The 23,276-nt window shown below is 35.1% G+C and overlaps 1 protein-coding gene across 1 annotated transcript in view; it reads right to left on the bottom strand.

Annotated features, from left to right (window-relative positions):
* Positions 1-23,276, bottom strand: part of LOC148940165 (DNA helicase MCM9-like) — a 125,775-nt gene that overhangs the window by 82,505 nt on the left and 19,994 nt on the right. The window contains exons 7-9 of the mRNA XM_089106087.1: positions 14,272-14,409; positions 10,332-10,438; positions 9,572-9,656 (exon numbers count right to left, since the gene is read on the bottom strand). Coding sequence (XP_088962213.1) covers positions 9,572-9,656; positions 10,332-10,438; positions 14,272-14,409 — 330 coding nt within the window. The remainder of the gene's footprint in view (positions 1-9,571; positions 9,657-10,331; positions 10,439-14,271; positions 14,410-23,276) is intronic.

Here is a 23,276-nt window from a genome sequence, read left to right as displayed (position 1 = left end):
ATGACCGCAACGAAATCTCAAAGATACTGTATGAAAAACAAGTTTTCGCTGCCAAATGAGGGATTGCTTACTCCGTGACAAAAATTTAAACTTTAGTTTTTTGGGGTTGAAGGGGCAAAAAAGGTAGGCCTACCTAGGTTAGATTCGGTTACGTATTTAATATATGCTATGCTTACCCCTCCCCCCAAATGTGCAAATATATAGCCCAAATTTGTTTATAATATATTATATTTTCATCCTATTTTGTTTTGTTTCATTGGCATTCACGAAACTTCACCTATCGCGTGTTTACCGGATTCTTAACAAGTACCATCGGGAATAAGTTTGATAAAAGCAAAAAGAAAATTGTCAGATACTACTCTTGGAACTAACACAACCGATTTTAGTACTCAGGAAGAATGGAGGCAAAAGATGCAGTACAAAACAGTTGATGTTATGTACCGTATAGCACAAGCTTAGAGGTAGGATTAAAAGTATAGTGACCTTGTCAGTGACGTCAAATAGAGGGGGGGGGGATTTTCCATCCATCTTGTATTCCCCTTGGATTTTTACAATGCCCTTTTTTGAATATTTTCATTGAAAAACTACAAAATTCCCGCCCTAGATTTTGATAAATACATCCCTCTAACATTTTATGAATTGACGGCACTTTACCATGGGCACCGGCAGGAGGGCAATGCCCTCCCACCTCCCCGGGAAAAAAATGCATAAAAAAGGTAATAAGAATAAAGAAAATGTTCAAATTAAACCTAGGTAAAAACATTGCTCCTGGTAGTATCTGCCCCCCCCCCCTGGGGAAATTGCCTGGCAGTAACAAGTGCAACTGTTGTTTAAAAAAAGCGTCAAGCAAAGCGAATTACAAATAGGCCCTATGAAAAAATTCGAACACCGATAATAATATTCAAGCTGTTAAGATTTTATGAAACATGAACTCGAAGGGCTCACTACTTAAGCCTCCCTATGAAAAGTTCCCTACTTGTGGAATTCCCCCTTTTTTAAGTTAAAACATATAAGAAGTAGGAGCGTTAATGCTAAATTTTTGTACAACATTTTTAGAAAAAATTGCCAGGGTTAACTGTCATATGTATAAATGAAATTGGTAGGCCTATTATTAATAACTTCTTTTCCTAGTTCAATTTTACAAGAAACGTTGCTCAGGTCTTCCATCATCCTGAGAACCGAAGGTAACTAATACGAAACTGATCTGATTAGTCAACCAAGACTTCTAGCCTGGGTTCCCTGATATGATTTTATCGATATATTGTCATTTTCAATTGCTATGCCCAAAATTACTTGATAATTTTCTATTGTTTTGGGTAAATACCCCTCCCTTCTACAATATACATTCGTACGTCAATCCTTATGTATTATAGCGACCCCAATCAAGTTCTTGATCTGAGTAGAACCGGTTTCTCTGACCATTGATAAAATTTATTTAGTTTGCGAAATGTAGTAATAGAGAATAGTGTCTGACCATGGATGTTAAAATGAAGATTTGCCAAGGGCTGAAAAAGAGGGAATTAGACTTTTCCAGGATAAGGGGGAGTTGGCCAAAACTGCGCGTCAATGGACAAAACGTGACTTTATACTCTTCCGATAAAGACCCTTTTTCCATAATTTTTCACTTTTTCTTTTTTCCATAATAAAGACACTGCTTTCCATAAATTTCTTCTGTAGTTTCCATAATTTTTTCAATAAATTATTATATTTTCATCATATTGCGGTATATCATTAATCCTTGAGTGGGGTTGCTATAATACACAAGTATACTTACGTCTGTCTCTGCAGTCAATTCCCTTTGCTCAGTTCTAATCCTTCGAAAAAATAAAATCAAATAATATAATTTTAAGCGCAACACCAGACGTTTATAAAGACAAAGATGAGTAGGCTATACCTATACCATAAAGTGTGCATTCCCTAGCTTTGTAGTGCTGGATAAAAATTTTTTAATAGAATGATAGATTAATAAATAATATACCCCATACATTTTTGAATTTTTACCGGTTTCTATTTTTTTTTGTGTTTTTTTTAATTTATTACAGGGCATCAGGGTAATATAAAAAAAAAAAAACGCGACCGTGGTGAAATAGTTTACATACAATAGTAATTCAGATTTTGTACTTAATTGGCAATCAAATAATTATGTAGGTAAATCAAGTTCGAAAAAGTAGGCATATAGGAGACAAAAGGATTTTGGTACTTGTTAAGATTCCAGTAGTCACGCGAGAAGTGAAGTTTCGTCAATGCTAATGAAATAAAACAAAATAGGATAAAAGTACAATAGTTCAGAAACAAATTTGGGCTATATATTTGCACATTAGGTGGGGGGGGGGGGTAAAGTATAGCATATATTAAATACGTAACCTAACCTAGGTACCTTTTGCCCCTTCAGCCCCAAAAAACAAAATTTTAACTGTTTGTCACGGACTAAGCAGCGCCTCACAAGGCCGAAAGAACCAATTTTTCCTGTAGCATCTCGGTCTTTCTTGGTACAGTCTTCCTCGCGTGACTAATAGATTCTCGACAAGCACCAGTATTTTAACACAATTAACTCATTTTGTTCTTTATGGGTTATAGTAGTTACGCAGAAAAGTATGCCTGCTATAAAAAGTTCATATTTTATAAAAATTTTCTACTGATTTTTTGTTTTAGTCCTGTTTGTTTTTTTTTAAAAATTAAATATCGTACCTAGCAACATATACGTGCGTAAATCCTATTGAGAAAAATAATCACTACTCCCCCTCTCCCCAGTATGCTTAATATACCTCGGCAATTAATTCTATGTTAAGGAAAGCTTACCCCTCTTTCTAGCCTCATCGCTTGCCTCGTTCATACATGCATGCCAGTCTCTACCTACCAAAAACCCAAAATAAAGTCCTACGTACGAATCTGCCAATGACAAAATGTTTGGAACTTTCATAGCCCCTCCTAAAATAAAACTTTCATGGTTTGAACCATCCCTCGAAACTGCAACAATGAAAAAGGTAATTGCCACTAGCTTCATGAAGTCTAAATAAATATGGTGAAGTCGCTCTTGAAACCTTTTCTTTCATCTATCCTATACAAGTAGACAGCATAATTCCAAAGAGTAGATATCATTTTCTACGAAGCTCAACGTATAAAAGAATAAATGTATACAAAAGCATTATTTTTCCCACAGTAAAGAGGGCATAGTAGAAGCATACCCTCGAAATGTCAACAACATAAGAAGCGATATGCTACTTAATCCAAAAATATCATTCCGGATGATCAGACCTCAAAAAACCTTTTCATGGCTATTAGTCCCTCATTTCATTATCGTAATGAAAGGACAATCCCCGCCTCAGTTGCATAAAACCGGATGATAAAAAACGAGTGCGGTCCCATCCGCTTATTACTTCGACAAGAGGACAGGTGATGCGAAAAATTCTTTGTTCGCTTTTTGTGCCTCCTCTCTAACAACTGTAACAGGCTCGATTGTCCAAATTCACAATATATTAAAAGCAAATTTTAATTTTGCAACAATTGTAGTTAACTGATAAAAGGTTAGACGGAAACAAACTTTCCATTCTTTTCATCATGTAGAAAACAAAACAAGAAATAGTTTCGAGATTAGAGTCCCTAATGACTAGAATATTAGGACCCGTTATCCCTCCCCTTCCATTAAGTAGGTCTTATTAGTCTTGGACCCCAACCATAGAATCAAAGCTTAAATCTTGGGAGACACCTTGTCAAGTAATATAGTCAAAATCAAGGAAGCTTTAACAAACACTTTAAAAAAGCACAGATTCAATATTATAATATACCAATATTCCAAAATCCTATCAAATCCTTACAAGTCGGGTCGGGTTTGAGGCAGTCACGTACACAGGAATTTTTCCACAAGAGGGGAGTCAATAAATTAAATCACATTTTTATTTGATAATTTGAATAAGAACCACCCGTAAATTCGGGGAAATCTAGGATTTTGGGAGCGGTCAAACCCCAAGGTCCCCCCCCTGCGCACGTCGCTGGTTGGAGATGGTGAGCTTGGAAGCTTCATACATCTGGTATAACAACTTGTCAATTTAGCAGAATATACTGCCTTCTTCTCTACTTTTATTACATATTCGGAGGGAGAGTGTGTCTACGGACAAAGTGTAAGGAATCCACGCAATAATTAAGGAAAATTCCTTGTGAAGGGGTTCGCGTAGCATATGTACCTATCTCCTAATTCTCTGTCTTCGTACTTTATATTGATTCTCTGACTTCGTGAATTATACAAAAAAAAGGACAAAAATGTAACATAACAGTTTATAAACCAAACATAAGAGGAATGATCGAAAGTATTTTCAAGCTAAAGAGAAAGAATTACAAACAAAATTTTTAGAAAGTATTCCTCAGGTCTTTCTCACCTCCCTTCTTTAAAGCTGATTTTCTTACCAATGTAATGCAGGATGACTAATTTTGCCATTAATTTGCCAATAATAATAAAATTTATTTTAAGAAGAATAGTTCAACAGATTGGTCATACTTACCAAATCGGTTAAGCATATTGAGCGTATAAGCACGTGAAACATATCACAGATAAAAGAAATCTTACATGGCATTTTTTGAATTGTGACAGCAGAAATGACTAAAATATGTAGGCAAAAAAAGAGAAAAATTACCAAATAAATTTCTACTAGGTAGAAAATCCGTCTTTCTTACTCACTCTCTGTTTGTCCCAGTCTTCTTTTGTTCACAGTTTTATTACCACCAGTGGGACCTATGCAGGGGCAGGGAAGGCTTTTGCTCCATTCCGCTATATTTTCCTGTTTACTACAGTCAAAAGAATTGATTAAAAAAGAAACGCTGGACCTACACTAATTTTAAGACAATTTGAAAGGTAATTTTTCGGTACAAAAGGAAATTACTTGGGTTGACAGCATTTGACAAAGTGGTTATAGTAACCTACCCTTTTCCCAAAAGGGGAGGCTTGGATTTGATTGTTGATCACTCGATGAAATTAAAGTAACATGGGAAAGCGGTGAATTTCAGTTTATGATAAATTTAATTGTTTTTGTTCTTCTTGTGGAGGTAGGCTAAAACAGTTTCTTGTAAACAAACTGTGGTACTTACGCATTATCCCGATCCCACTTAAGAAGTGAGGTTAAGTTAATCCTAATGGAATATACCAAAACATGATGAAAATATAATGCTTTATTAAGAAAATTATGGAAACTAAAAGAAAATTATGGAAAGCAGGCCGCCCAGAACGGACTATGCTAAATACCTAACCTAACCTAATCACCTCTGTATATTAAATATTTAACAAAATATACATACATCGTATTTTTTCTCAAGGAGACTAAGCTAATTATAACCTACTACAGATAGACAAACCGGTTTTTCTCAGATCATACAAATCAAAATTCGTGAATGGGGTTGGTATGATACACAAGTACCCAAACTGTTCCTACTCATGGAATATAGCTTTCGTTTAAATAATTTTGTATTATTGTTTAAATAATTAGAATTTGCAGCAAGTAGAAATGTAAATTGTCTGTTGCTCTTCTTTTTAAAAAGGGTCAACATTAAGTTTTTAGTAAAGATACTTTTCCTGCATAATAAAAAAGACTTAAGCCTATTTTTTTTCCTTGAATGAGTGGAAAGGTATAATACGACATGTTTTACTGGAAATGTTTCCCAAAAAATAAACCTATAGAAAAAAAAAATTTGTCCCAAAGCTATGGAACTCACTATTCTAGATAACGATGACTCTTACAACTTCAAATTCTGTGCAGCAACACAGCTGACGACAAAACACTTGCGAACATTCCTCCCCTCCCCTCCCCTTTAAGGCTTCACCTGTGTCTACCCATGAGAATTCTCATAAAGAATCTCATCCCAGCCTAATCTGTGACCCCCTGATTTTGTCTTATCCCCTTCCCAGCTATTATATATTTTAAAATAAAAGTTCAAAGTAGGGATAAAATCCTTTTTAATAGACAGTGTATAGAAATTCACAAAAATACCAGATATTTCGGTCACATATACAGTGACCGCCATCAGTAGTAAAACTCTAATGACGTTTTACTACTGACGACGGTCACTGTATATGTGACCGAAATATCTGGTATTTTTGTGAATTTCTATACACTGTCTATTAAAAAGGATTTTATCCCTATTCTGAACTTTTATTTTATCGTCATGGAAAGGCAGTGTGGTCTCCGAAATTATCTACATTATATATTTTGTAGTGGCCTGTTGAGGCGGCTTATTGGTGCTGTTCTAAAATCCGGGACATATGCGAGAAGTGAAGTTTGGTTAATGCTAATGAAATAAAACAAAATATAATAGTTTATTAAGGAAGAAAATATAATAGTTTATGAACAGATATGGGCTATATGTTTGCACAGTAGGGGTGGGGGTGGGGGTGGGGTAATGCATAGTATATATTAAATATGGAACCTAACTTAGGTACTTTTTTTTCCCTAAACCCCAAGCAACTAAAGTTTAAATATAGTTTCCCGAGTGAGAAACCCTTGTTTAAGCTGCGTCAGACATCCAATTACCGGGTAATGGCTATCTGATTTGTGCTTTTCTCGATGCGTGTGTCCCGGATTTTAGAACAGTACCGGATTATTCTAGGGATACGGATTACAAGCTTCTTGATCTCGCCCTACAGGTATATAAATGGGATTTAATTTGGAAGACAATATTTCAGGGGAGGCAAATTTGAAAAAAACACGAAAATTAACGATATATAGAAAATTTGTGAAATTACAAGACAAATTGCAACGATATTACCTCTTAAGAGGGAGGTGGTGGATGCAAACCCGACCCAAAAAGTCCCTGATTATGCCACTTCTCAAACGTTTCTGGGTGCATCTCTCGGGTTATATAGTGAACTAGCAGGAGTTAAGTGTGAAAACCCAATGGTAATGGTCAAAATCTGACTCCCTTTCCACTTAATGATACGAAAAGCTGGGATTATCCGTTTTGTAAAAGTCTATTGATAGGATTTACCCCAACATTCTTTAATTTATAAAGATGTGTTTCATTTTAAAAAGTCTATTAGTAGTTACTTAATTTTCTATGTACATAAAAAAAAATTAAATTGATGTGCAACTCGACAAGGTGGTCGCAAATTGAGTCACAAATATTATCAAGGAGTCAGCAACAAAACGTCAGAAGTCGGAAAAGAACAATAGACCATGAAACTGTACTTTCTAGTGCTTATTTACCTTAGGGGGTTAGATACCTGGGTGAAACTTGGAGACTTGTATGCCTCTTGGGGCTAGATGTATTGAGTAAGAAATTGAAATATCTAAATCTCTAAAAAAATTTCGCAATATAAAAAAACCTGCCCTCCCCCCACACACAATGGAAGATAAAACATACAGAAATTCTAACATTGTGTAACGCAAAATTATACTTTTTTGGAAAAAAACTGTTGATTCGAACATGACTTAAATTTGCAAAACAATTTTACAAAAAACATACACAAATTACAACATTGTGTAACATAAAATTATAATTTTCTGAAAAAAAAACTGTTTATTCGAAAATGACTTAAATTTTTAAAACAATTTTTACAAAAACCATAAACAAATTCCAACATTGTGTACCATAAAATTATCCTTTTCTGAAAGAAAAACTGTTGATTCGAACATGACTTGAATTTTTACAATTTTTTTACAAAAACCATACAAAAATTGCAACATTTTGTAACATAATTTTATCCTTTTCTAAAAAAGCCTGTCTATTCGAACTTGAATTATATTTTTAGAATCAACAAGAAAAAGGGGTGAATTTTTCCCTTTAAGGGGGAGGCAGCTTGACAAAAGTAAAAAGGATTAAAGGGCCAAAGTATAAGTAACTAGCCATCGTGAAATGAAAAACACGCATTACTTTGCAAAACTGACGTTGTTAAACATTTGATGCGCAAAGCTAGTGTAAAGTATTGCAATTTTTATTCTTATTTATCTTTCTTTTTAAACGCAGTCAAGCTGTAAACAAAAAAGTTGCCCTTAACATGTTATTAGTTTATGTTTTTTCGTCGATCGCTCTGTCTTCTGCATCCTATGTCTCCTAGCACCCACCATTCCTAAGATAAATTTGGGGCGGATATTTTTGTGTTTACTTGTTTGTTCCACAATCAGCTGCATTAACTCAAAAGACGTTAAGTTACACGATATAAAGTTTACAAGAAAAGGAAGAGACTGATATTGCATTCCAAATTTTGCGACTGCTATAAGCAACAAGTTATTTTTAGATTTTTACTGGTTTTATTATTTGCCTTTTATATAATGAAAAATATCTTATATCAAAATTCCTATTCCCCAACTAGTTCTACAAGCAAAAACTGAGATGACGCGATTTGTGAAAATTAGAAAATTATAACTGTCTTGAAAACTAAGATATAAATATTAATTCATAAAATTACAAATGACATTAAAAATAAAATCTGACTCTTTAAGTTGGTTAAGCAGAATCTTATACAACCATATACATCTTTAAAACGGGAACTACATTTAAAAAAAAGAAAAAAGAAGAAAAGACCTCCGTATACATTTATGCAATTTTAACACTTCGCAGGCGCAAAATTTGAAAATAAGGAACGTGTGTAAAAAATTATCAAAAAATGAGCGAAAAAATATATCATCATGAATCTCTAGGAGATGTAATTTTCGTGATATCTGAAGCAGAAGAGAAACAGCAATTAATTAGCAGTAAACTGGGTAAAAGAAAACTTGTGATTGCATACCTAATACTAAGTAAGAATATAACTCTAACATCTTGATACCAAATAGTAATTTAAAAGAAATTTAAATATCAATGAATAGCTAAAAATCTAACATCTGCATGAGCGTGGTTCCTTTTAAAATCATTCGAAATTAAGCACTTCAAATTTTTAGTTGATTGACTTACCTACAAGAACATCTTTTTAGAAAGATCAATTACCCTATTTTGTTATACTTGGCCCTTTAATGTTCCTGCTTCATTATCGTATCAATAGAATCCTTATTTACTTCTGATTCCGAAAATATTGTTTTTATTAATTAATTTTATTTATGTAGATCACAAATATTAAATTAAATTTTTCATTTCAGACAACATATGGAACTATCCCACACAGCTAGACTGGACGCATTTTTAGTGTCATAAACTCATAAAGTTTATTAGCTCGGTTTGGTTCCACCTTCTGATTAAATAAGAAAACACAAGTTTTTCAACTGAAAGTGAGGAGCAATATTAAAACCTGAAACAAACAGAAATTATTACACATATGATGGGGATGCCCCTCCTCAGTACACCGCTCTTCACGCTAAAGTTTCTAAGTACTTTCAAAAAAGCTTCTGATTCAAATTAAACGGTCCTTGAATTTCAGGAGTCGTTTTATAGGATTGGGACAAAAAGTCAAACCTTAGCGTTAACGAGCGTGGTATAATATTTTTGTAAAAACCGAAAGAAAAACCCTATAAAATCTCGGTTTTAGGGTGTGAAGAGACTTACAATGAGGCCAAGGGGGACTACTTTCAGTTTGACGTCCTTGGTACTTTAGCAATAAATTATACAGCACTTTCTCAGTTACTATAATCTATATGCTGAATATAAATTGTCTTACCTGGATGTGATTGGATTTAATGACAAGCTCAATATCGGACCTCTGACCACGATAGAGCGGTTTCCAACGCTGTAGGACGATTCCACTGAAATAAACATACAGTACATTTCAATACCTATTCGAAGTGATTGAAGCAGACGCGTACAAATCAACGTGTTTAGGAGGAAGGCAAACCCGTCCAAAGAGTAGATATAAGGCTGCATGATCACTGAAAAATCTGAATCCAAGTTGAATTAAAATCAACTTGGTGAAAGTGAATAAAACTTGAGAGCCATGGCTAATTAAGTAGGTTAGGGCATGACTTAAAAAGTTAGGACATGACAAGGTAAAAAAAAGGACCAACAATTCATCAGCTAATCATAGGCACATACACCGAACATTTTATTCCGTTTCGGGCCCAATAAAAAAAATATTGGTTAATTTGAATGCTAGCCCAAACTCTCGAGAAAATTTAGGATTTCGGGGGACTGTGCTCAGATCCCCCTGCCCTGTGTACATCCCTGTGTGAAAATATATAACGTCTTCGTGTAAGCATACAAATTACCTTTGTCATTTATCCTTCTTAAAATTTTTGGGATGAAGGCGGCTTGGTGCTGCAGTGAATTAATAGTAGTAGTAGTAGTAGTATTGATTCTTTTTTCGGCTCGTTTATGCTCTACTGTATTTCTAGTGTCATCAACAGGCTAAGCCATCTTCGACCAAATTGCTAACATATTTAAACAAACCATTTAAAGATTAACCAAATAAAAGAAGGACGTACCATACTCTAATGTCATCACCGGGCTTGCACGCGTCAACCAAGTCATCTTCCAAGGTAACCCATATGGACCTTGGGATACTGCCAAGTGACAGCTTCTGCACATGTTCCTGTAATGAGCAATGTCACGTTAACTTCGGCAGCTCAAGAAGGACACAAGACATGTCTTAAGCAACTGGAATTGAAAAACTCTATTTTCGAATGTTTTCAATACGGATTTCTTTTCCTTTATTTTATTCTTTTTTAGCACCATCAGCGGTCGGTTGCTGGCTAACACTAAGATATGAAAATTTGAGAATTTTTCACGGTATGGGGATCATGAAACGGAGAACAAACATTCCTATGTAGTTTGAAAAATTGTATAACGTTTTCCAAAAAAAAAAAAATGAACTTTGTTTTTCTAGCATACTCAACAAAATAAACAAGAAGCAAAACAAAACTGCCTCAGTTATAAAAGTTGACTTCTCATGGATCATCTAATGTCAGATTCGTTTTGAGCATTTAATTATCCACTGGAGATGCCAGAGATGGGTGTCACATCCCAACAAAACTTTATGGGAAGTAAGAGTTAATATATAGGTCGTGATTTTTTTTTACGTCTGTGCAAAATACAGCTTCCGCGGATACGGGCGGTTCCTAAATTAGCATAAGGACATCTAACAGAAATGATGGTTTATCCTCAACAACCTCTTTGGACAGCAAGACCAGAATAATCGTCCAGTTATTTTTTCTTCGAGGTTTTCATATCTGATCAAAAATTTGTGTTGAGGGGGGGGGGCTTCGGTACAACCAAAAAAACAGCATTGTGGGCAAGACAAAATAGCGAAGCGGAGGCGGCCGGGGGGTAATAAATAGTGGCACAGGCCAAGCCGCGCGGTGCGCACGTTAGGTTGTAAATAAGGGCTGGGGACGCGCGGGGGATTGTAGTCCTGGTGTCGCTGGTTATTTGGTTAACGGGGTCTGTTGCGTGAGCTCAGCCAGAGTCTACCTAGCTCTAAATGGGTACCTGGAGAAATCTTGGGAAGATAAACAGGAAGGTTGCGGAAATGCACAGGATGGCTGCCCCCCCCCATAGAACCTTTTGGCTGAAGAACAATGAAACAAAAATCAGCATTGCCTGTTAGGACTCTACATTTCAATGTCGTATTCTTTACTCTTTTTTTACTTCTATTCAAGGGGGGATTTCAAGTCCACAAAAAATTTGTGGTAAGTACTAGTTGGTCTCAGATTGCCTATTTATGGTCTATGCCTGATCCAGCCTCTGTGGGAAGCTGAAGGTACCAAAATCTCTTTTCGTCAGCCTATGGCTAGGCAGGCTTGGTAAACAAAACACTGCAATTACGGAGTCTAACTTTTAGCACCCCTTTAGAGGATTCAAGTCCAGTGCAACAGAAACTGTCAATTGTGTTACTCTGTGTCCACAACAGTTGCTACTACACTTAACGGTTCCTTCGCACAGGATGTCTAGTTTCTTTTAAAAATTACTACGATAAACATAATGCAAATAAAATTTTTATACATAAAGAAAAAATCTAGGAAACTGAAAACACGGATTTGATAAGAATAAGAACTACTAGTAGTGCTGACGGTGAAGCGTTAAACATCAGAACTAAAGACATTTTAAGCAAGCTTAATACAAATTTATCAAATATCGATTTCAATTAAAGGTCCAAGGTTATTTGCCAAAAAGTTTCTAAAAGTACACAAGTTATTCTGTTTTAATCTTGTTCTTATAAGATAATTAGGACTACATTGCTAAGCAGAAGAAAGTCCAATCAATAAAATTTACATAAACATGCATATCGTGTCATTGTCATCAAAGTGGTTCTTATTTTCAGCAATATGTACACTAAAAGTAAAAAACAGATTTTTTTAAAAGCGCAACTGATGTTTTTTGTAGGTTTAATGTGATCGAGTTAATGCTTTAACTGTGTAGCGTCAGATTCAATTGGTTGCCGTTTTTTCTAAGCCACGTTTTCATTTGGCGTTTTATGAACAAACGAGAGAACAATCATGAAATGGAACTTCAAGATAACACATTTTAATTACATCATAGGACTTAGGATAGTACTCATAGGACCACATAGGACTCATAGGACCCATAATAGGGTTTCTTAGTGACTGATTCATTTGGCGTTTTGTTTTTAAAACTCAGAATAAAAGCACGACTTAAGAGGCAATCTCGAGTCTTTTCTCTTATCAATTTTACTTTAATACATAAAAACTAACTCAGATCATAAACTTATTACCTGACAATATATAAAGTAATATAGGAAAAGCAAATAAACACGCGACCCGGTAAAAAACCACCATGCACCTGACAACAACGGTGGCAACTATGAAAATTTAAGGGACCTTAACTAAACTAAAGGGACCTTAAACTAAGGGACCTTAAACTAAAAAGGTGCAGCAGGCGGTTACTAGCAGACTCCCGAAAGCACCACGAGGCCAAAAAAGTAAAAACTCTTCATTCCAAAGTATGTAACAATTAACATTTGTTACAACTGACCAGGTTGTAACAATTGATTTTATTTTTGGGCTTGGAGTTTATCAAGAATCCGAACACAAATTTTGGATGCACGAACACTGCTGTAAATGTAGTCCTACTGCGAGAGACATAGATGCATGGATCATACCAAATTTACATGCAAATTATAAAAAAACCTAACAAAAAATACTCAACTTATACAAAATTTTATTTTAAACAGCAGAGCCAAAACATATTTTTTTTTACTGCGTCCCTCGAATACATCTTGGGGGGAGGGGAGGGGGGGCATTCTTTTTTTATAACTTAAACAAAATTAAATATTTAACATGTCTCTAGGGGTTATTTCTATTAATTTTCTCGAATTTTTTGAACTTCGAACAAAAAATTTTTCATTGCCATTAAATTTATTCAAATCGCTTTTTGACAAAAGAAGTTTTCAAAGACTATAATCTTACAACATATAAAATATGTATTTGTGGCAGTTAAGTGACCTTTTATTCCCCCCCTTCCCAAGCAAGCTTCTAAAAAGAATATTTAAATAAAAATACGTAAAAAGCCGGTTATAGCCACTCAAACCAATTTTTGGGATCTGAAGAACGCCCCCCCTCCCCCCACGAAGAAAAGGAAATAGTGCCCTAGCATTCCCTGTTATGATGAATTCGAAGAAATATAATGTGGTAGGAAAAGGGTTGCATGCAACTTGTCGTAATGGAAACACATTTATAAAGTAGAAACAAACGTTTTCTCCTTTTGTCCGCCCCCCCCCCAAAAAAAAATCATAAATAAACAAAACTATATCACGAACAGGTTTGAGCCAACTAAAAGCAAATATTGGGTTTTGGCCCCCCCTCCACTTTAAGCTGACATGAAGGCCACGCCCCAGCCCCCCGGCAAAAAAATGAGGAAATAGTGCCCTAGCAATGCAAGTTGTTTCAATTTCTGAAACGAGAAATCGAAATAATGCGGAAGCAAAGGGGGTGCACGCTATTTGTAGTGAGGGTCACAAGATCGTGGAGGATGGGTTTTCAGAAAGTATTGGGGTTTGAACCTTCAATTACAAGCTCTAAACTTAATTCATCAGCTAAATGTTCGGTGTCCCTGTTTTGAGGGAGCAGCCTTCAAGATATCATTAAGGGACAAGAAATTTCCCCCTTCTTAAATATTTCCAAGAATATCTTGTTTTTAAAGCTTTGTTTTTGTTTAACTGTAAGGACTAAAATATTACAAGCTATTCATAATTATGATGGGTCACACCAATGCAATTTTTGTGAAGCTGTCGTATAGGGAAAAGACAATAGGCTTCTTTGAAAATTTCCAAAACGGACTATTTACTCTAAACTTAATGAAAAGAGATAAAATGACTGGAGGCAAATATGCCTGCGATTGCAACAAATGCTAATGATGTTTACCATCTTCTAAAAAAAAAGAATAAAGAGAAATAAACCTAGTACTAACCTGAAGCTTGACTTCCTGAAAGTCCTTGTAACTGTCGGGATCCGTTTTTCCATGAGAAACAAATGAGGTGCTGTTGCAACTATTTGGACCTTCACATTTCGATGGCGGTTGAAATACATAGTGCTGCTCAAAGTCAGCCTAGATACAAGAATTATAAATAATATATATAGGTGTATATGTATATATATATATATATACTACTGCAAGCAACACATAGTTCAAATATAAAAAGACAGTTTTAAGCTAAAATGCAGCTTTTTTCGAGTAAATGAATAGGCACTTTGTAGAAGAAAGCCCTTTGCATGAACCATTAATGGGAATTCCCATTTATGCCGCAAGAGGCACGTAGATTCACACAAAAACAGGGTCGCACTGATTAGCACTAAACTACTTCTTTTAACAGTTTTTATGATGCATAGCCCATTTTCGAATATATATATATATATATATATATATATATATATATATATATATATATATATATATATATATATATATATATATATATATATATATATATATATATATATATATATATATATATATATATATATATATATATATATATATATATATATATATATATATATATATATATATATATATATATATATATATATATATATATATATATATACTACTGCAAGCAACACATAGTTCAAATATAAAAAGACAGTTTTAAGCTAAAATGCAGCTTTTTTCGAGTAAATGAATAGGCACTTTGTAGAAGAAAGACCTTTGCATGAACCATTAATGGGAATTCCCATTTATGCCGCAAGAGGCATGTAAATTCACACAAAAACAGGGTCGCAATGATTAGCACTAAACTGCTTCTTTTAACACTTTTTATGATGCATAGCACATTTTCGAAAAAATTATACTTTTGAAGAAGTAACACTTTTTTACTTTCTTTTTTCAAGATAAACCAAGAATGCTGACAAAAATTAACATTTTTACAGCGGTCTCTCGTGCTTTCTAGTTTTCATACTGCCTTGATTTACTTTCACTCTGCCACAAGGAAATTTCAAACTTTTCAATCATTATACGTATATGAAAGCTTTTCACCTAATAATACTCTAAATAGTCTTATGTTAACGAAATGGATAAAACTCTTCGTAACCGGAACAACATAGAGACAGTTTTCTGGGGTAAAGAATTTCAACTTTCTTTCTGGAGCTATAATCATAAATGGTATTATTTGCAAATTTTTATATCTTTAGTGACAAACGCTTTGTATGACAGTATGATTATTTGGTAAGACCCAATATTTGTACCACCAAAAATATTTTTTTTTTTCAGTAGGAAGAGAAATTAAATCTTAATGTTCATCATGGCCGAGCCTGCTGAAACGAAAAGAGGCATGTTCATTGTGGAAATATAAGTTTTATTCGTAGACACACTCAGACTCGGGCAGCTAAGAGTCCCGGTTAGCTAAAACCTGCGTTCTTTAAAATATAAATTAAGAGTATAATTAAGTCTCGATTAAATTACACCTGAACATGTATCTTTTGCCTTCCAATAAACTTTGGGAAAAAAAATTAATAGCGAGTTTTTTTTTCAATGTAGCAAACACCTTTTACGATCTTTCGCTACACGAGACAAATCAGCCGAATGAATGGCAACCCTAGAAAAACTCCAAATCGACACTTCACTGAGTTTTCAAGCGAGTACCTGCCTTCAAAGATTATAAGAACCGGTGCCATCTACATTCAGCACAAACATTATGATTAGAAAGAACGGGCAACCCTCCAAAGGCTGAGAGTAACTTATTATAAATACACTCGGTAAATTCACACCTTTTCCATAATTTTTCGTTCGGTGATAAGAAGCAGCACTTTAGTGCTGCCCAAGGTGAGACCCATGTAAGGTCCATGAAATATTTATTCATTAAAACTATTCGTTTGTAGTTTTTTTTTTTTTCTTGTGCCACTGCTTGTCGAAGGAACAGTCGTAGAATCTTAGAAAGAGCTTATTCGTTTGAAAATTGGCAGTTCCAGTGCCCTTTTTAAGAGTCAGAAGCGACTGAAGGCGACCCCTCTTTCAAAACCTAACCCCCACAGTTTCCCAGGGAATATGAGCAAAATTTCAAGAAAGCCATTCTGTTCAGAACAGTCAAAAAATCAAACAAATATGCCTGTGTGGACAACACGAACCCCCATAGCCCCTTGGGCAATGGCCAAAAATTATTTAAAATTCCCAATTTGTTGCAGTGGAAAAAGTTAAAAAAAAAAGATAGTGAAGAAATTGGATATGTTTGATCTTGGGTGTCCACTGGCTGGAAGCTTATAGGAATCAGTTTCAAACTTAAAAACATAAATCCTCAGACTAATAGGAACCACATGTAGAGAAAACAATGCTGTGGGGCACGGTCTCTCGCTTAAAAAGAATGGGTCTCTCGCTTAAAAATATACGGATTTCTAATTGTTTACAAATGTGCTATATCGGAGAAAACACCCTAGCATTGCCTATAGTAAAGAGCCACATGCTTTCATGGTCTTTTTCATCCAGCCACTTCACGTTAAAGGTAAGGTTGTTGAAACTTCGGAGGGGACACAATCGCTTGGCAAATAGATGTTCAAGTGTCCTTTTTAAGAACCATAAGTAATTGCAACCAACCCCTCCCGTACCTTTTTTCAACCCCCCCCCCCTACTGCAACGCACCAAGACATTTAATTAAAATCTTGATTTAGCTATTTTGCTCGAAATTGTTGAAAGGTCCAATAAATATTCCTCCAGCGACGGCATGACCCCCAAAGCCAAAAGAGCAAAAGTAAATAATCTAAATTCCCAATTTGTTCACACATGGGTTTTATAATGGAAAAGGGGAGGCTTGTTTGATGTTGGATGAGCGATTGGCTCGGATTTTCATGCATTGTTCTCTGAGACAAAAATATCAAACATAATTTAGTTAGAGGAGGGCCCAGAAACGGACCAAAAACTATTTATCCCTGGCTTTTTTGAAAGTTAGAGCCTTAATTCCTTTGGCCAGAAGACACCTAATGTACCAAAGATTCCGGGGCAAGCCCCCTACCCAAAACACGGCTGCCTCAAATCTTGTATCCTAAATTATTTGGGCTAAGGAGACCCCAATGTAGGAGGAACAATAAGAATAAACATAGGCTCACCGAAAAATGGGGCCTGACAAAACACCAGAAAGGACTAAAGCATTTCCCCTGGCCATCTTGCATGGAAAGAGGGATTGTAGAAACTTAGGAGGGGGCTCATTTAATTGGAAATGGGAAGTTCAAGTGCTATTTTTAGGGCCAAAACTGATTGGATTGGAAGCACTCTCCCCTCTGTACCCTTCACCCTACCCCCTCTTGTAGCCCCATGGCACATACAATTTTAAAGATAATGATAAAAATTATGATATAAAAAAAAAAAATTAAGATGACCATTTTGTTCAAAGCGTCGAAAGGTCTAATAAGTATGCCTCCGGGGTCAGCATCATTCCCATAGCACCACGGGAAAAAGCAAATTATTATATTACCAACTGTTTGCAGATAGGTTTTAGTAGAAAAGGCGGCCATGTTTGGTCTTGGTTATCCAATCAGATACGAGCTCTTAGGGATCGTTCGCAAGGACAAGATTCAAAGAGCTTCCCAAGGACATACTCTAGAAACAGTATGCGTCCCTGAGCAAATTAAAAGACACTTTGTGCGCCCGCGTTTTCAAATTGCTGCAATGTCTCAGAAATAGCTTTGGGAGAGGGGAGTCAAGTTCACTATTTTAGGGAGGATTGGATGGAGGTTAAGTCAATCTTATATTTTGACGTGGTGGAGGGAGGAGGTGTATCGATAAACGCAATTGGTATCCGGGTCATCAAAATAGTATTGCCTATATGTAAAATTTCAAGAATAACTCAGGGGAGGAAATTGAAACTTCCGGGTACTGCGGGGAAAAGGAAGGATTAGAGTGGGACAAGGTGACTTCAAATCTTGTGTTACGGGATAGGAAGGGCATAAACAATCTTTGTATCCAATCAACCAAAAACGTTTCCCCAAAAGTTTCTATGGGACTTACATTCTAGATGGCTAAGTAGCGAAATAAATCAAAAGACACTGCATTTTGCCAGGCTCTCGAAATAGCGTATCTGTAATATATCAAGAACAGCTTGGGGGTATCAAACTTACGCTTTCAGGAATAACTGTTAGGAGTGTTAGGAGCAGGGACGTACGCAGGGGGGGGGGCACCGGGCCCGCCCCCCCTGAAATCTCACGAGTTTTTTTCATTTTCCCATAATTTTCTGATTTTTCTCACAGAATAATGGGTTTGAAGGATTTGCTCTCCCCCCCCAAAAAAAACAAATTGCCCCCCCCCCGAAACAAATTCCTGCGTACGTGCCTGGTTAGGAGGGCAATGAACCTCCAATCTTGACTGGGGAGGAGGCAGAAAGGAAGTCTAAAGATTTTGGTGACTTTGAGGCCCTGTTAAAATAGAATTTATTAACAGTAAAGTAGCAAAGTAAACCAAAAGAAACCATATCTACCACCGTTATGAAAATAGTGTATCTCATAAATACCGGAGAATCAATTTGAAATTACCAGAGGAGGGGGCTGGGAAGCCAAGAAAACTTCAATTTTATGCTTGGGGGTAAATCAAAGGAAAGCATGTATCTAGGTTGTGACTATGGTATATCCACAATATCTCTAAAACAAACTGAGGGATCAAACTGAAAATTTTGGAGTGTTGGAGGAAGCTTACTTCATATTTTTGCTGGAGGGTTGAGAGGCACGGGGGGCCAAAAATGTGCGTTGGACACACATGAAAGTTTTGGTATGATTAGCCACCGTAGAACATTGAATCAACTCACAATGAAGTAGTGAGGTAAACCAAAAACAGCACATTCACCCAGGCTATCATTATACGATATCCGTTATATTTCGAGATAACGTAAACGATATCTCGGGGGAGATTGGGGGATAGATAAAATTTTTAGGGAGACAAGAAGACTTAAAATACTATGTTTAGTGAAAGGAATAAAAGTGCTAATATATTTTTCTATCCTAAATAATAAAAAGTCGTCCGAAAAAGAACCGAAATTTTTTCTTAAAAGTTATGAGATTTATATACACAAGATATTAGGCCAAGGCCCTGTTATTCATAGAATTCTAAAAAAAGCATTAAAAAATTTAATTTGCTTTGCCAGAAAATGGGCGCCTAACTTTTTCCGATCAGCTAGAACTAGTAATAGCCTAATCTAGTCCAGACCAGCTACTTGAATTTGAATATTTGAATCATCGCGACTGCTCCTGTTTTTGAATTATCCCCTACTCCCAGTGCACTTAGTAGGCTACGTGAAAATTAACCAGCAAGTTTTGAAAAAACTACCGGGTGAGGCATAATTTTCACTCAAATTCAAAACTTAATAATAATAATAATAAAAACTATTTATGCAAATTACATTAAAACTATATATGCAACAATAAATACAATATATGTTTATCATATCAGTAAAGGCGGCAAAATACTTAATCACATTTTCTGGAATTTTGAAAAAGAGCTTGAAACCCTGATATCCATTGTTTGTTTGTTTGTTTTTTTTTTTTTTTTTTTTTTTTTTTTTTTTTTTTTTTTTGCCCAAGTTAGACAAAGATCTTTTGTAAGTATTTTTTGTGCATAATTCTAAAACCTAAAAACAAAATAAAAAACTGTTTAAAAAAAACAAAGTTTTTTTCTGATGGAAAAAGGAATTTTCTGCTCCTAATCCTTTATTGCGTCAGATTTGTGTTTTGAGTAAAGAGCTAGTTTTTCAGAATTATACAAATATAGGTATATGTCATGAGTCAGTTTATATTGACCATTTTTGTCAATATATGTTACATAAACTGCGAAGCAATACATTTTCTTCGCTTTAAGTTTCAACGTCACTCTTTACTTCCATCAGAAAAACCTTTTTTTTTAAATTAGTTCTAGACTAAAAGAGTCGGGACAGACAAAAACGGCGCCTTATACTTCTATCTCTCCAGGTGGCTTGAAAATGACATTCATATTCTTCTTAGCTAGGTGCACAGTTCATATAATTATCCAGTAAGCTTATCGCAGATCATTTCTGGTCTTCGTTCTCGGTGCGAACAAAAAGCTCCTCCCACTTCTTCGTGCAGTTATTAATAGCGGGTTTCCACTTGTTTCCGATTGTTTCGCGCAAAGTGCATTATTCGTAATAGCGGGTTTCCACTTGTTTCCGATTGTTTCGCGTCTGACGTCTACCCGTGAAAAGATCTGACGCCGATTATGTTTCTACGTTTTCTGGAGCACTCGCACCCCGGTCCGGGTTTTTATAATGGGTGAGATAGGGAATGATCATACTGGATAATTATATGAACTGTGGCTAGGTGTAGGTCAACCCCAATGCAAAAAACGAATCTAAAACTAATTTTGTCTGCACTGGTTTTTTTGGTTGCTGACGCCTCAAAATACACCAAAAAAAAAATTTCGTCTCTTATAGGCTTGTAACTTAGAGAGACTGTAGACGAGCTATGTAGACTTCAACGAACAGCATTACGAAGTTTGGTTGTAACAATACGTGAAACCTGGACCTGGGTCAACAAATTTTGTTTTCTCATACCGGTCTGAACTTAAAAGGCAAGTAAAAAGAGACAAGGGGATTTCAATGAATATAAAGCCATGGGGAAAATTGTATTGATTCGTATCGGCCCGAAATGACCCAAATTTGTTTTGTCCCTGATCGGATGGCAACTTATTTGGCATGTATAGTGGGCCAAGTGAACCTAAGAGAGAAAAAAAAAAATTAATGGGCAGTAGCCTATCGATTCGTGAGACCCATTGGCTAAACATTGTTTTCCTCCAAATGGCGTTAAACTTTCAGGGTCGGTAGATGAACCAAGGAGACATTAATGAGGGCATTAAATTTTTGAAAAAATTTTTCTTATATCGACTCTTGACGCGAAAACATCTTTTTTTAGACTGAAAAAAGAATCTTTTTTTTTCAAACCCTTATTTAAAATTTAAGGACCGAAAAAACCTTAATTAAAGAAACAAATTTGGTTATATTGATTTGCGACGACCCCTTTTTTTCTATTTTGACCACAAGACAATATTTTTTAATAAATGGCCTGAATGAATTTCATGAATAAATCAATGAATTTAAAAACATGTAAAATAGATAGATACATAGATATATGTCAAACAAACAGCAAAAACCATTCAATAAATAAAATAACTAATCCCCACAAAGGCTCCATGGCCGAAAAGGGAGGGGATTATAACACAAAATATCTAATATCAAACGTCTGAAAACATTTACTCATTAACAATAAATATATATATATATATATATATATATTGTATAACAAAATATAACATAAAAAGATTCTTTTAACAAAATGGCAGATTGAGAAACTGGTTTTCGGGTTAAACAGGTTAAAATGGGTTAAACGGGTATCTATAGAATGGGATCTGGGTAGCTTCAGCCGTATGGAAAACCAAAAAATTACGCTGATTTTCATTTCATATGAACAAAAATCCCCCTGTCCATTCACCCGAAGTTCTATAGTTAAAACTATTACTGAAATTTTATTACCAGAAACTACTCGTATCGAGAATTTTGACTTGATCCGTTTCTGTTTTAATTACAATCCCATATTTCAATTCTTAAGAAGAAAAACTTGAAAAAAAATCTTTCATATGCCCAATCAATCAATGAGAACAGATGATACCCAAAATGAACACATATCAAGATGAATAATCGAACATAAAGATAACAGTCACTACTATCGATAGATGAATAAATTTTAAAACAAAAACAAATCAAAATGAATAAGCAAGTCAAACTTGAAATGAACAACTACAACCCAAAACAAGAGTAGGGCTACCGCCCTTCAAACCTTTCCAAAGGCCAGAGCGTCATTTGCGCTTTAGTGGAAATAAAATGTATTTGAAACATTTGTAACTATTACATTGAAAATCGAAATTGCAATACTCCCACAGACTCCCCATTTTAAAGAATTCATAGACTCCCCATTATAATTTAAACATTCAGTGTACTTAGATCAATTCTTTCCAGTTCAGTTCATCAGCTCTTGTTTCATAAGGCGACTTTCTTTTTTATATTTTCGTTTAACGGGTTGGAGAAGGGGCAGTAGAACCACCCTTATTTGTAAATCTTGATAAGCCTTGTGATACTATTTTTGGTGTTCATGTTATGACAAATGAAAAGCAGAATGCTCGAAATACAAAGCGTTTTCAGTAAAGCGAAAATGGCACTATAACCTTTAGAAGAGTTTAGGGAGCAGTAGCCCTACTCTTATTGGGCGTAATTTCTATTTGTTCATTTTAGGGTCATTTATTCATCATTGGGGGTATATAATATCTGTGATTATTCATTTAAATGTCTGTTCGTTTGGGTGTAACTTATTCATTGATGTGTTTTTTTTATATTTTAATTATTATATGACTTTGTTTCTGCTCGATTTTCTCTGAAAAATATCTTTTTTGGAAATCCTTTTTAAAATTAATAAATCTACATAAAGATTTAGAGTAGGAGACAAGAAGGAAAGAAGAATGAATTTTGGAAAGAAGATTGACGTAATTTATTAGTCAGGTTGTCTGTGTAGTCACGATTCCCTTTTTTTCTTAAAGTTAAAGAGTATTCTTAATCTAGAATTTATTTTAAATATTACGTTTAGTTATTTGATAAATCCCACATATATAGCAATTTCCTTTTCGATGAGACTTTAATAAATTCTTGATCATGTTTCAGTCCCCTTAGCGGTGAAGAAAAAAAAGAATAAAAAGCAAGAAAAAAAGAGGACACATCATTACTACCCTGCGACAGTGATTTTTCTTGTTGGTCAAAGAGGGGGAGGGGGTCTAAGCTTCCTGTATGGAGTTTTCGGTAATGGCAATTTCAAGTACGTGCTTTTTTGTTGTGATCCCATACCAGGTTCGAAGGGTTTCAGGTGTTTCTTGAAATTCCTAAAAATTTGATTTCAAAATAAATTGTACTATTAAGACTCATCAAAATAATAATTACCATTCTTGAA

This window comes from Artemia sp. Qi Xiang Cuo, chromosome 20 (assembly GCF_049724085.1).
Source record: "Artemia sp. Qi Xiang Cuo chromosome 20, ASM4972408v1, whole genome shotgun sequence".
NCBI classification, from domain to species: domain Eukaryota; kingdom Metazoa; phylum Arthropoda; class Branchiopoda; order Anostraca; family Artemiidae; genus Artemia; species Artemia sp. Qi Xiang Cuo.
This window is presented reverse-complemented; position numbering and strand designations above follow the sequence as displayed.